At 36.9% G+C, this 15,083-nt stretch overlaps 2 protein-coding genes across 2 annotated transcripts; one reads left to right on the forward strand and one right to left on the reverse strand.

Moving 5' to 3' along the window:
- Window positions 1-391: 391 nt before the first annotated feature.
- LOC116014716 (cytochrome P450 94A2-like) lies at window positions 392-2,154 on the reverse strand. The gene has a single exon (XM_031254660.1). It carries the CDS (start codon window positions 2,076-2,078, stop codon window positions 567-569), a length of 1,512 nt encoding a protein of 503 aa, XP_031110520.1. The 5' UTR covers window positions 2,079-2,154; the 3' UTR covers window positions 392-566.
- A 4,229-nt stretch (window positions 2,155-6,383) lies between these two features.
- LOC116016762 (transcription factor MTB3-like) lies at window positions 6,384-8,819 on the forward strand. The gene has a single exon (XM_031257155.1). It carries the CDS (start codon window positions 7,007-7,009, stop codon window positions 8,513-8,515), a length of 1,509 nt encoding a protein of 502 aa, XP_031113015.1. The 5' UTR covers window positions 6,384-7,006; the 3' UTR covers window positions 8,516-8,819.
- The last annotated feature ends 6,264 nt before the right edge of the window (window positions 8,820-15,083 follow it).

A 15,083-nucleotide genomic window follows, 5' to 3' on the forward strand; every position in this document is an offset into this window, starting at 1 on the left:
GATTTTGAAATCTATAGATCTGGCACCGTACCATGTCATTGATTAGTGGATTTTAATAGGTAGATTACTAAATTAAATATTATTATCTACTAACATTAACATTAAAAATTAAACATTAAATATTGCATTATTTGAAATACAATATAGTAAAACAGTTGTTATGAGCATACGTATCACATCTCTACTAAACAATTTGATCATTAGGTAAACATGGTTAAAAGATTATGAGTCTATGTATCCATAATATCTTTAGTAGTTAATTATATACATTATTACTTATATAATATATTATATGCCAACCATCATTTCGTGTGATGGTATCCTCGTCATACTACTTTGTAAAGAATGAGTATTTCAAAAATAATATAATATATTAAATATGTTATTAAAATTGTAGATAAAAATAATATTTTTATTCATTATGATAAATAACACAAACATGTGAAATAAATAAGATGTACAAACACTTAATTTATAAGTCTATCTTGCTCACAATCTATCGAAAGGATTCATTGAGTTATCTTTGTCACCAAAAAATTTACCTTGGCCCTGCTCAATTTATAAGTCTATATGGAACTTAACCTTTCCTCAATTGTGACCGGGAAACCACCCTTCATTTTTGAGGTTAGATACATTATGAAGTCTGGTTCGACACCATTCTCAGCCACCACAGGCACCACCCTGAACCGCCTTAAAACACCGGCCACCACCCTCTTCATCTGCAGGAAAGCCATTTCTTTCCCCAGACAAATCCTCGGCCCGGCTTGAAACACCGGATAAGCATACGAGTCCCTTCCCACAAAGCTCCAATTCCCAGAATTACCCGCACCGTCCCTTTCTAGCCACCGTTCTGGGCGGAACTCCGCCCAGTCCTTCCCCCAGATGTCCTCCACCCTCCCCATCGCGTAGGGGTGGTAAGCTACCCTCCACCCCTTCTTCACGATGGTCCCGTCCGGCAAAACGTCATCCTCTTCGGCCGCTTTTGAATCTATGGGGACCGGCGGGTAAAGCCTCATGGTTTCAGAAAGCGCAGCGTGAGTGTAAACCATGTTCTTCACTTCATCATACAGTGCGGATTCCGATTTTGACCTTACCTCTTTTAAGATTTCATTTTCTACTTCGGGGTGCCGGGAAACCACCCAGAAAAACCACGTCAGCGCCGCTGACGTGGTGTCCCGACCCGCCAGTATAAAGCTTATCACGATTTCCATCACGAAATTTTCGTCGGAGTGGCCGGAGCTCAAGAATCTGGACAGTAAGTCAACGGAATCCAGCGTTGACTTCTCCTCCAGCTCCTGCTTCTTCTCTCTGACAATCTTTTTGGCAAATTCTCTAACCTCGTCAACAGCAGCCCGGAGCTTCCTCTCGGATCCAACGTTAAACAAACGTTTCAATTTCCAGATCAGAGGGCTAACAGCATTGAATCTTTGGCTACTGATCATAACAGCCTCTTCAAAAGCAACGGCAAATTTCGCTTCCGGAAGAGACGGTAACAGATACCCCGGATCGTACCCGAAAGCAATCTTGCAGATATTATCAAAAGCGAATCTTTGAAGAATATCCTGGAAATCAAGAACCGTTTTGTTCTTAGCCGCAGAATCAAGAATCGGAATCAAGCGGTCGGAGAGCTCCGTATCAACCACGGTCTCCACGAACTTCCTGAGAGATCTAGTGTTGAACTCGTGGCTGGCGACTTGTCTCTGGAACTTCCAGCTCTCGCCGTCGGTGTTAAAGATCCCGTCGCCGAGAAAATCATCCAAAATGCTCCTCGAGAAATCCCCTTTCCGGTAGATAGGAAAGCGCGTCTTGAGGACGTGCTGAACATTCAAAGGATTCGCAGTGAACACTACGCGGAAACCCAGAGGGCGGTGAAGGGTGAACGTCAGATTGGGAGTGCTCTTAATTACGTCGGTAATCCATTGAAGCCGGCGGTCCTTGTTCTTCAACAGGGAGAAATAAGAACCGATTAGAGGGTACGCTATTGGGATTTTACTGGATTTGGTGAAGTTGAAGAAGAGGAAGAAGACGAAAGGAACAATGCAAAGGAGCAGAGAAGTTGAGATCTCAAGATTCAACATTTTTTTAATAATTTCTTAACTGGAAATTGGGAAGATTGATGGATGAATGAAATGGTTTGGACTGGAAATGCAATAGCCATCCCTTTTATACGCATTTTTGGAAGTTTCTTTAAGGTTTTCACATTTTGCAGGAATTTATTAGTTTAACTCTTTCAATTGCTTTTGTCTTTCTTTTGTTGAATTATTTGTGGTTATGTGTGGTATGACGTCAATGGAAGTTGACATATGGAAAACATTACCCTATTTAGCGTACTTGAATACGAGATTACGCCACATTCATACGTCAAAAATAATTATGCTAGGTTTTTTTTTTGTTTATTCTATTTTGTCAACGTTTGACTTCGAATGCTTTTTATTTATAAAAATATTTTAACTATTCAATGTAGTCCACCTTTTTAATTCAATAACACAATACGAAAGGTTAGGGGTGAAAAATGCAAAAGAATAATCATTTCTTACAAAAAGTAATTGATTTTCCGTCAGCAATCATCTTTCAATACAATGATGTAGTAAATGATCATACACCAATTACCTTGAACTCGAAAGCGATTTATTTTATATTACACAAAAAGTCAAAAATATGATAAAAATGTGATTGTTACCCTTCTATTGCACCTTCATAAAGCTTTAGGGAGCTTATATATGTTTGGGGAAAACCATTCAATAAAGAAGGCTTATTTATCTCTTTCCTATTTTTGTGGTTTGCATCTGGCTGAGTTAGAGCATCCTTATCCATGTAGTTTTTTCACGATTTTTGATAATTTTTTATGGGTGTGATTAGGAAAGAAAAAATAAGGGCAAATCTAACTTTAGAATATATTAATAATAATATATATATATATATATATATATATATATATATATAAAAGGTATTGTCAGGCGCGTGCACTGCAACCCCTCGCTGGGCGCCATTGTTGCACAACACTCCATCCTTTTTCATCTGCAAAATTACTGTACTAAAAATCACATTTTGTAGGAGATCATTTTTCTTCTCTCTCTCTTTCATGTCATATGCTATTGTACTATAAACCTCCAATTAACCATTGTTGTAGATGCTCTTAATCTCCTTGTCCACGTCCGTCTTTGAGACGTGGAGGCATTATAACTATGCCAACTGTGTGTCCTGCGTAGAGAAAGTTGTTTGACCTCATGCTATATATAGCTTCTTGCATGGTCAGTAGAAGACAGAAACAAAGCAACAGAAACACCATTTCGTCTTTCCTTCTACGCAATTCATTTTGCAGTTTTTTTCTTCGTTTTCCATTACTCTCTCGGTCTGGGTCAAACATAAATTCGTGTTTGCCTGTCGAAAACTTGTCAACCCGTCATCCATCAAAAGATATTAAACTTTTAAAAGTAATATAATGTTCATGCAACACGACACAAAGAGCTCTCTTCCTTGTTCTATTCGAAATCCTCTTCGTATTCCACATTTGACATCCATACCCAAAAGTAGACTATATACCCAACAATATAACCAAGGCCACTATATTATTCAATTAGATATATTCTTAGGAAAATTAATTGTTGTCGCAATTGGATGTCGAACTCACTTTGATGGTTCATTTTAAAAAAAATTACATATTTTGACTATCTTTAAATGGTTTTAACTTGTTAAATTTTGAAGATTATATGGCAATGCATTGTCAAGATTGAATATTCAATGAATTTATGGAAATTTGGAAAGGAAACAAAACACGTTTTCCTCCTTCCACACTCATTCTCTACAATTTATTTGCTTTGACACCAAATCATCGAAGTGATCAATCAATTCAAAACAAAATAAGTTTACAAATTATCAAACTGATTAATCAATTCAAAACAAGATAAATTTATAAAATTTGTTTTATTAACGTATATAACTGTATTTAAAACTTACCGAGAATGAAAAATTAATAAAATATATTTCAAAATTTACGTCAAAGTACATCCCTAGTAAAAGTAACCTTTATATTTAGATTCAAACTTATAATATATCATAAATTGAAGCCAGGCCAGTTGAAGCCAAACAAATTGATTGTGTGCAAGAAATTGAAGCCAATTTCATCATCAATGACGACCATAAAAACATTATCCCCACAATAAGGTGTGAACATTAATTGTTTGGTTGACTCTTCACACAAAGCCATATCTAAATGCCTAATTTGTATTATTTGGATTATCTTAATTAACTCTTCAAAAAAAGATTATCTTAATTAAGATATGATTACACGTACAAGGAAGCGAGTATGGTATTTGAGCAGACTTATCCTGTATTAGTTGAGTTTAAAATGCTAAACTCATATATCATACGTTAATCTAATCTTGTCCATAAAAGTGAATTTCTTTATTCATATAGGTCCTCACACTTCAACTCGATAGATGAATGAATTGGTAAATCACAGTGACTCAACTACTTGGTTGACGGAATGTTAACGCAATCTAATATAGACTTGATAAAGCTAATTATTAGTTAAGTTATATTTGTATCGATATAGACTTGATAAAGTTAATTATTGTTATGAAAAATATGTATATAAGTGTACGAAATCGGATCAAGAAAGTTGTATTATTAATTGTCATTCTCCTAGCTAGTACATGTATTTTGCTAGAGTTTATAGGCCAGCGACCTCTCAATGGATTGATCTTGCTATGTGAGTTTTGATCTTCAAAAGTCCTCTCTCCTGAGCGGCCAATTGGCTTTTATAGTTCTACATGTTGGGAATCTTATCTATATGAGAGATGCGTGGCGATTAGCTACAGGACAATCAGATCGATTGTGCCACGCATCAATATTGAAATGATTAAAGTTGACGCGTAGGTTGAAAAGACATTTCACGGGTATCTCGATTGTCCAGGTTGGGAGACACAATTATAAGGTTGGAATATGGTAAAATAGATACTCAGTACGCTTCGTATTTCTCTATTTCGACTAGATAATTATTTCGAAGTATTCATAAAATGTTGTTTCTTTAATAAATCACATCTATGACAATGATTTTTTTTTTTCAATAGTTATACCATAAATTGTAAGGTGGACCAATCATTATTGCATGGACCATGGTCCACACAGCTGTGTGGACCAAAAATAAGAAGTACATTATTTTTGTATTGAAGATACATTATTTTTATACTGTAGGTACATTATTTTAGAGTACATTATTTTTGTATTGAAGGTACATTATTTGATACATACTGTCAAATAATGTACCTACAGTACAAAAATAATGTACCTTCAGTATAAAAATAATGTATTTTTTATTTTTGGTCCACACAGCTGTGTGGACCATGGTCCATGCAATAATTCCATCACAATTTTTGTGAATATTCAGTATGTAAATTGTGAGCATTTAATATGTAAAGATCCACAGAATAATGTTTTTTTTTTTTTTTTGAGAATTAATGAGACGGGCCCGCGTGCATTAACATTCATAATCAAAATCCAACAAAAACAGCATCCTGCATCTCTCATAGGCCTAGTGGATGGTGGAGGGCCTGAGGCTTAACTACAGGGCCCAATGATAATCAGACAAATGTGTAAGCCCACTTTGTGGGCTCATCTGATGATATACAACGTCCGATGGTCTGGTACTTGTCTACTTGATCAGTTCATCCTACGGTAGGGATTCACTGAATCTCCAAACCCCACCGATCAGCCCAATGGCCCCAAGCCCCCAATCTTTTATTTTATAATTCAAGTTATTCCCCTTTAAACAAATTTACCTTCGAAACTCAACACCAATGACCAAACCATACACTCCTACATACAATGAAAGAGACAAATGAAATTGTTATGCGAAATAAGTTTTTGCGTCGATTTTTGAAGAGTAATAAAAAATCACATGTGTTGTAACTAGCAGTGTGATTAGATCGATTATAGCAATAGCATTAGGATTAGAGTAGTCAAATCCAACCACACTGCTTCTTTTGCATATTAAATTGAGGGAAATTTTCCTTTCCCATTTGGATTTTCACATCCAAACTTTTTGTTCGCCTTACTCTCATTCATCGAAAGTCAATAAATTAATTAATTCACCACTAATTAATAAATAATTTTAACAACTAATCATATAATGACACTTTAAAATGCGATATTTGTAAGCGAAATACATGTGAAATTCGTAGCATTGTTCTTAGATTAATTCAGATTAAATTTAGATTACTACATTAGCATAATTTTATTTTTGTTTGCAAGTCATTTAATCATACAATTAATTAAAATTTTCGTAATCGAAACGGAGTCGATTGTAATTCCTTAATTCATTGAAAACATTTGAGACATTCTATTGCCTTAATTGCTCCAAATGCTTTCCCGACCAAACCCTAACAAAAAACATGTATTGATGTACACGGGGGACTATAAAAAGGGAAAACGTTCACTGCGTAAAATTCCACTAAAGAAACATTTCCTTCATATTCAAAGACAGATCACAGCGCCTGTGCAGGGATTAGCAGGTGATGTGATTCAGATCTGAAGCTCACGGAAACTTTGTGACGAAGTCACATGAAAAGCAGTGCATTTTGTCACGATACGAGCCCGGTTTCCATCCTTGGTCTCATTCAGGTAACTGCTTCTTTGCGGTTCATGTGCGCTCGGCTTTGATTGCGCTGAATCCTTCTGCGCAATCGGATTTTGGTGTCCGTGAGCCCCAAAGTGTTACTTTTCTGGGTTGAATTTGCGGTGTATATCAGCTTAACGTTCTCTGTTGTATCTTATGCTCAACGCGTTTTTCTTCAAGAACGCGTTTTTAGGGTTGCCCTGTTGTGAATTTCCAATTTTTTTGGGGGGGTTTGCATGCTTTTTTGTTGTTGTTGTAAGATTGGGTTGTATTATAGGTTTTGAAGGTGGTAGTTGTTGAAATTAAGGTATTGTGGTTGTTGTGTTGTGAATTAATTGGTGTAGAATTGGCTTGAACTAGGAAGTTTTGTTGAATAGTTGGGAATTGAAAATGGGGGATAAGTTCTGTGTGGATGACAGTGATAGGGCTTTGGTTGAAGGGGTGTTAGGGAGGCATGCTGTTGATTTCTTCACTTGGTCTGCTTCAAACAATGTTTTGTCAGATTTTGTGGCATCTAGTGGGTGTTTAGGGGTGCAGAGGGAGCTATGCAAGATTGTAGAGGAGTCTGATTGGGCTTATGCCATCTATTGGCAAGTTGCCAAGTCGAAATCTGGGAAATCTGCCTTGATTTGGGGTGATGGGCATTGTTCAGAGCTCAATAGGAGGCTCAGTGAGGAGAGGAATGTGAATCAGACATTAGTCGACGGGGATAAGAAAAAACAGGTTCTTCGGAAGATTTGTGGGTGCTTTGGTGGATCAGAAGAGGATAATGTTGGCAACAAGTTGGATTTCGTTTCGGATATGGAGATGTTTTATCTCACATCCATGTATTATGTGTTCCCGTTTGATGTTCCTTCTAGTCCTTCTCAGTCGTTTAATTCTAGTAGAACGATATGGGCTGCTGATACTAGGAGTTGTTCAGAACATTACCAATCGAGATCACATCTAGCGAAGTTGGCCAAGTTCGAGACACTAGTGTTTATTCCGCTTAAGTCTGGGGTTGTGGAGCTTGGTTCTACAAAAGCAATTCCAGAAGACCAGAATGTGATTAAGATGACTCAGAAAATAGTGGTGGTATCTGCTCATGCTCCGGCAAAAGCAATTCCAAAGATATTCGGGCAAGAACTTAGTCTTGGAGGGGCAAAGTCGGGGCCAATCAGCATCAGTTTCGCCCCAAAACTGGAAGAAGAATTGGGTGGTCATCCTTCAGATTCATATGACATAAATGCATTAGGTAGTAGTCAAGTTTACGGGAACTTGTCAAATGGATATCGAAGTGATGATGGGGATGGGAAACTGCTTCCCCAGGTGAATCAAGTAATGGTTGGAGGCCTGAGTTCACAGGCGTTAGTGTCTGGTTTTGAACAAGCAAGTGAGGATGCTTTGCTTCAACCCGATGTTCAGAAACCGAGAAAGAGAGGCCGGAAGCCAGCCAACGGGAGAGAAGAACCGCTAAACCATGTAGAAGCAGAGAGGCAGAGGCGTGAGAAGCTTAATCAACGGTTCTATGCATTAAGAGCAGTTGTCCCGAATATCTCAAAGATGGATAAAGCGTCTTTGCTCGGTGATGCCATTGCATACATCACCGATCTCCAGGCAAGGGTTAGGATCATGGAAGCAGAGAGGGAGGTCCCAACTAATCAGCCAAAGCCACTTAGTGTTTCAGATATTGAATTTCATCAAAGGGCAGATGATGCGGTCATAAGGGTAGGCTGCCCTTTGGATACTCATCCAATTTCTCGAGTTATAAAGGCGTTTCAAGAACATCAATTAACAGCACAAGAGTCTAGCATGTCCATATCAGAAAATGGCGAAGTGATTCATACATTCTCTATCCAAACTCAAGGTGCCCCCGCTGAAGAGATGAAGGAAAAACTGGCTGCTGCTCTGGCCAAGTGATTCCATCGAAAAGTATGTATTGTACTACATAGATCAGGTTAATCATGTATACTATACATTTGTTGTTTACATAGCAGAAACATCATGTTTCCTGACAATGGTAGGAGGTGAGGTTACAGTTGATGATTTGTGTAAAACCGAAGAAATCTTGCTTGCTTGTTCATCTAGATTTGCTGCATGCTTTCTAGAGCATTTGATCAAGAACTGTAATGTAGGCCATATTCTCCCTTGATATAGATTGCTAGAGGAATATTGCTGTGTAGATTATGCTCTGCAGTTCTTCAAAGAATCAGATTTTGTTACATTGTGCTTTTACTGATTTACATTTTGATATGAAAACAACCTGCTTTATACTAAAAGCAACTTTTATCCCTTGAGCAACGATACTTTCATATAAAACCGTTGCATCACTAAGGGTGACTTTCGTACTTACTTGACGGGGTGAGCGTTGCAATTATGTTTCTTTTTGCCTTTACACTCGATAAGCTCTATTTTACATTTGCACTTGATAACCAATTTCTATTCAACTTAAGGAAAAGGGGTGAGCGTTGCAATTATGTTTCTTTTTGCCTTTACACTCGATAAGCTCTATTTTACATTTGTACTTGATAACCAATTTCTATTCAACTTAAGGAAAAGGGGTGAGCGTTGCAATTATGTTTCTTTTTGTCTTTACACTCGATAAGCTCTATTTTACATTTGCACTTGATAACCAATTTCTATTCAACTTAAGGAAACCTTTTCACGTATGTTACCTTGTCTTGTAGAAATTCAGGTTTCAAATTCGACTCTTAACGAGAGTTGTTTATTGGCTTTAGTCGGTCAACTATGATAATTTAGACTAATTTAGCTTGTGATTTTTTTTTTTGGACTAGAATTATGAGGCAGACTTTACTTAGAGAATATATTAGATTAGCAAATGCATACTTTTCTGTAAATTAAAAAATTCTAACACTTGACTAGTTGTGAGGATTGTAAGTACTAAGCAGTAACCGCAGATGCGCAGACGTACAGCCTCCAACGTTTTATATGTGCTTTATATCATTAAAAACAATGAAAAGATAAAGGACATTTGTACCTAAATCGCGACATATCAACTGTTTGGTTTTATCCATATTATGTGGCGGCGCAAATTATACTGTGAACCATGGTCCACAATGCATTGTGACCCATGATCATAGCTGATACTGCAGTTGTGTTGAACGGATACTGCAGTTGTGTTGAAAAGATACTGCAGTTGTGTTGAAAGGAAACTGCGGTTGCACGGAACAGAGGTCGTTCATCTGTTCAACACAACTGCAGTATTTTTTAACACAACTGCAGTATCCGTTTAACACTGCAGTTCCAGATGGATGACACGGCCTCTGTTCCACGCAACTGCAGTTCCCTTTCAACACCACTGCAGTATCCTTTCAACACAACTGCAGTATCAGTTCAACGCAACTGCAGTATCAACCATGACTCATAGTCCACAATGCATTGTGGACCATGGTCCACGGTATAACGACTGATGTGGCGGGGTCACGATGATTCGGATCTTGTTAATTAATACTACCTCCGTCCCATTTTGGATGTCTGATTCGTTTAACGAGGCTTGACTGAAGTTTTTTTTAATCTAATTTTTCGTAATATTAAGTTTATCATTAATATATAAAATTTATATATTTAGAAACTACATTAAAAGTACTATTAAACACAAAAAATTAAATTTAAAAATAATAAAAAATTGCTAAAAAAATAAGCAATAAATAAAAAGTTGATTTGACCAATGAATAGTAAATATGACAGGTAAAATGGGACAGAGGGAGTATCATTTAGTCAAAGATTAATGTTACAACTTGCTATAAAAATCACTATGTAATACTGAGTATTAATTTTGTAGTTTAGTTAGTTATTATATATTATTATTTATTTATTTTGTTTGGTACAAAGAAGACCTAGGAGAAGCCTACATGCATCATCCGTCTAGATTATGATATGACATTTCGTATAACTAATAGTGCATACACTTGAATGCACTATTATAGATTTTGAGTACACAGTCAATTATTCTTGAATGAAAGTGTTTCAGAAATCAGAATACACTACTAATTTTTTTCTTAATTTTTAGCTATGGATCATCTTAGATGGACCCCAACACGTTACCATGGACACATGTTCTCACCTAGGGATTGGTTCTCATATGATTAGAATTATATATATATATATATATATATATATATATATAAACAAAATAAGTATTTTTATCCGGCATAACAGGTGTGCTCATGGCACTTGCTGATGAGTTGCTGGCAGTGTCGTCTATAGTCAATTTTTGCATGGGAAATTTTCTAAACTTTTGAATATAAAATTTGGTATAAATTTTGATGGTATCTTACGACACCGCAAAACTTGAGAAAGAGGTTGAAATGGAGAGGGGAAACCTATTTCAGTCCGACAAAGTACTCTTGACTTGTACACCAAACAAAAATGTTTCTCAAAAGGCTGTACGTATTTGAATATGGACATTTTCAAAAATATCATGCACTATATTAGATTATTAGGCATTTAATTAGAAAAACGTGATTTTTGAATGCAGCAATTTCAAAGTTATGTCACTAACATATTATCTTTATGATCCTACTAGGAAACTTCTCTTGATCGTCTTACAAGGGGTGACCAATTAAGTGATTGAAACATGATTCTTATATCTAATATATCAGGTGTTTAATTCGATTAATTCAACACACAACATACATCCTCTCTAGATCGAAACAGTCGCGAAAGATCAAATGCATCAATTTTATTCAATTCGTTTGTGAACGTTGGTCATATACAGTTGCTAATGCTGCCATGCATACTACGTGCATGTTTTGAGTATACTAAAGAATTAATTAATTTGAACAAAAGTTTTTGGAGAGAGAGATAGAGAATGAATTGAGGTTATGGTGATTTGAGGTTGTGGCCGGGGTTGTTCGACGGAGGCTTCACCGGCCGCCATTGCAGGGAAGGAAGTAAAAGATGACTCGCCGGCGACTTCTTTCTCCGGGACAACGTAGCCGCAAAGTTCTTTTCTCCGGCTAGAGCGGAGTTTGTGCCGGGATTGGGCGTCGGAGGGGTGACCGGATTCCACTGCAGAGACGGTAATAACAAAAGATATTTCTTTAAACTTCCCTTCTTCTTTTTCCCGGTGACAGCCTTATCGGTGCCGGGATTCACGGCCGGAGACATGACCGCCTTCCATTGTAGAGATGGCAACAAAAGATGCTGTTCGTCCTCGCGAGGAACTGATCTACAAGCTTCAAAAGGTTTGATGCTTAGTAGAAGAAGAATAGAAACAAAAGCCAAAACCATACTAGGTTGATGTCTCATTGTCTTTTCTCGTTTCCTAGTTGCAAAATTGCTTATTTTCAATCAGAACTATAAATTGAATTGATATATCGAGATAGATAAAATGAATGAATTTTATGATTCCAGGAAAAAATGTGAAGAAGGGGAGGATTATTTATAAGGTTTAATATATGCAGGAGCTTGATAAGTAGTGGCATAATCATGACATATATGATAATGACTTTGAACTTTTCCTCAGTTTAATTTAATTTTAATTTGGATGGAAGAATTGAATAGAATTGGTGGGCAGTTGACTGTTGCACATAGCTAGACTGGCATGGTTTTATAATAAGAAAATTATAAACTGATAACTTAATGAAAAGACCAGTCATCACATATTTAAGATTTAAGAAATAAGCTAAGCATTAAAATAATATCATGTGTACTAAAGTTAATATTCAAACAAAATAATCCCCGACAATTGCGTTCAATTATATTCCTAAAAACAACATGAATAATAATGAAATATTATTTATTTAAACTATTAACAATAATAATTTTTTTTAGATGACTAGAAAACCTTAGCCCACTAGTACTCCATACAAGGTAAATCAGACCCATGTGTAATAGCTTACAATAAAAACTAATAATAGGAAGAAAGAAATAATTTTTAACCAATAAAATATGGTGCAAAATATATAAATTTAAGCACTAATGAATAAGCTGTGCTACATGGTCATTGGTCAATATATAGGAAAAATGTACTTTTGACCCAAAAGCAAAAGGGAAGAAGAGAAACAGTGTTAGTAGTAAACCATTCATATTTATGCATACTATAAAACCAAAAATATTTATAATAAACACTTGGGATTAATTTCGTGCAACATTGTCTACGGGTTATAGACACAATAAAAAGAGTATTCACACATGCAACAATTATAGTCACAACCACAACTATGCAGTTTGACCACAAGCCCTTTGGCAAAATTACACAAACTAAGAGGTAAATCTCACTAGTGAAAATATATAAACTTTTACTAGACTTGCCTGAGAAGGTGTTTGTAAGAATTCAATTGAATTTATGATCTTTTGATACATTTCATTTTCCTTTTTGTTCCATGTATCATGCAACACGTACAAACAAAACACCATGCATCGAATACTTCAAAGTATAGTAGAATATAATTAAAGTAAACTATTACATGAAACATTATTGCACTGCAAAAATATAAACTCCATTAATTTTATTCAGTCATGACTACGTTGGTCGTATAGAGTAGCCCATGCAGTCACATACATACTACGTCCATGGTTCTAGGACGATGAATAATTAATTGATTTTCATCAAAAAAAAAATGGTAAGACAAAAGAGAATGAACGAATGAATGAATGACGTTAGATTTGGAACGTCAAATACGTGAGATAATTCCGCTAATATTAACTAGAAGCCTTGTGAGATTCCGCCGGAAGCTGCTGACCGGAGAAGTTCTTTGCTCCGGCGACGGCGGAGTTGGTGCCGGGGTTGGACTTTGGCGGGCTGACATTTTTCCATAGAGACGGTAACAAAATATGTTTTTTGGAACTTCCTCGCTTCTCCGTCGCTCCTACAAAGTTCTTCTCGCCGAGAGTGGCCGAGTTAACGACGCCGTTGGTGCCGCCGTTAGGCGTCGGAGGGGGGACCTGTTTCCCTGCTTGCAGAGACGGAAACAAAAGTTTCTTCTTTAATGGCTTCTCCGTCGCCCCTACAAAGTTCTTCTCGCCGAGATTAGCCGAGTTAACGGCGCCGTTAGTGCCACCGTTGGGCGCCGGAGGGCTAACCTTTTTCCATTGCAGAGACGGCAACAAAAGATGCTCCTTTAACGGCTTCTCCGTCGCCCCTACAAAGTTCTTCTCGCCGAGATTGGCCGAGTTAACGGCGCCGTTAGTGCCGCCGTTGGGCGACGGGGGGCTAACCGTGTTCCACTGCAAAGATGGCAACAAAAGATGCTTCTTTAAACCACCTCGCGCCGCCGTTATAACTCCGGCAAAGTTCTTCCCACCTAGAGTAGCCGAGTAAACGCCGTTGGTGCCGGGATTCGGCCCCGGCGGGGGGACTGATTTCCCTTGCAGAGATGCCAGCAAAAGTTCATTGCCACCAGGAAAAGATCTACAGGCTTCATAAGGTTCAATGCACAGTAGAAAAATCACAAAAACATAACCTAAAACAATACCAGATTGATGTCTCATTGTCTCTTGAATTCTTGTCGGGTGGTTAAGGACTAAAAATGATGAAATTTGTGAGTGACAGATGAATTGAAGTCTGAACTTATTAAAAAAAAGTTGATGGGGAATGAAATGCAAAAAGGGGGCAGGGCTTATTTATAAGCTTGATATAGTTCATAGCGTCGCGTGTACGTGGCATGTGGGGGATGACTTTGATAGGTTCGTTGGTTTAATTCTTGATGGGAGAATGGAAAATGAGTGCCGGGTTGACCGTGAATTGAACGTGGACTGGGAGGGTTTAATATGAAAATTAAATTAGGAATTCAGGACTTGAATGGGTCAGCTACTCGTTAAGGAGAAGGACGAAACTTTACCGTAACAATGAAGCCAATATGAATACTTGACAAGAAGTGTTGAATTATATTATACAGAAATCGTGTATATATATATATATATATATATATATATATAGAAATCTGTTCAAATGTGACCGCGCCTTCCCGTGCGGTCGGTGCGGTTCACACCATTCAATGTTATAAAACGCACCACAATGAAAATACACAAAACACACCACACACCCTAAATAATGCACCATAACTCCGATGCCCCTAATGGTGCATTTGCTAATACTGTGTAGTGTATATTTGCATACCTAGTGGTGTGTTTTTTGGTGATATGTACCTAATGGTGCATATTTGTGTGGTGCATTTTATAACACTGAGTGGTGTATATCTGTATACATAGTGGTGAGACCGCACTGTTCACACGTTAAGACCCGACCACACTTGAACTCTACTATATATATATATATATATATAAGAAGAGATTAGAAGTATGGACTAATATGATACATTTATCTAAGATAATTCAAGATAGATAAATTTAAAAATAAATTAATTTCATAAATATTACAAACTTTTATTTTTTTTCTCATTGTTTTTCTTTATTTTCTAGCCATGAAATCTACTAATAAATCAATGGTTAACCTTTGTCTTTAATTTACTCATCTCAAGAGAAAGCTTATATATCTGTGTGTGTGTGTGGGGGGGGGGCTTAA

The sequence above is a fragment of the Ipomoea triloba genome, chromosome 4 (genome assembly GCF_003576645.1).
Source record: "Ipomoea triloba cultivar NCNSP0323 chromosome 4, ASM357664v1".
NCBI lineage: Eukaryota > Viridiplantae > Streptophyta > Magnoliopsida > Solanales > Convolvulaceae > Ipomoea > Ipomoea triloba.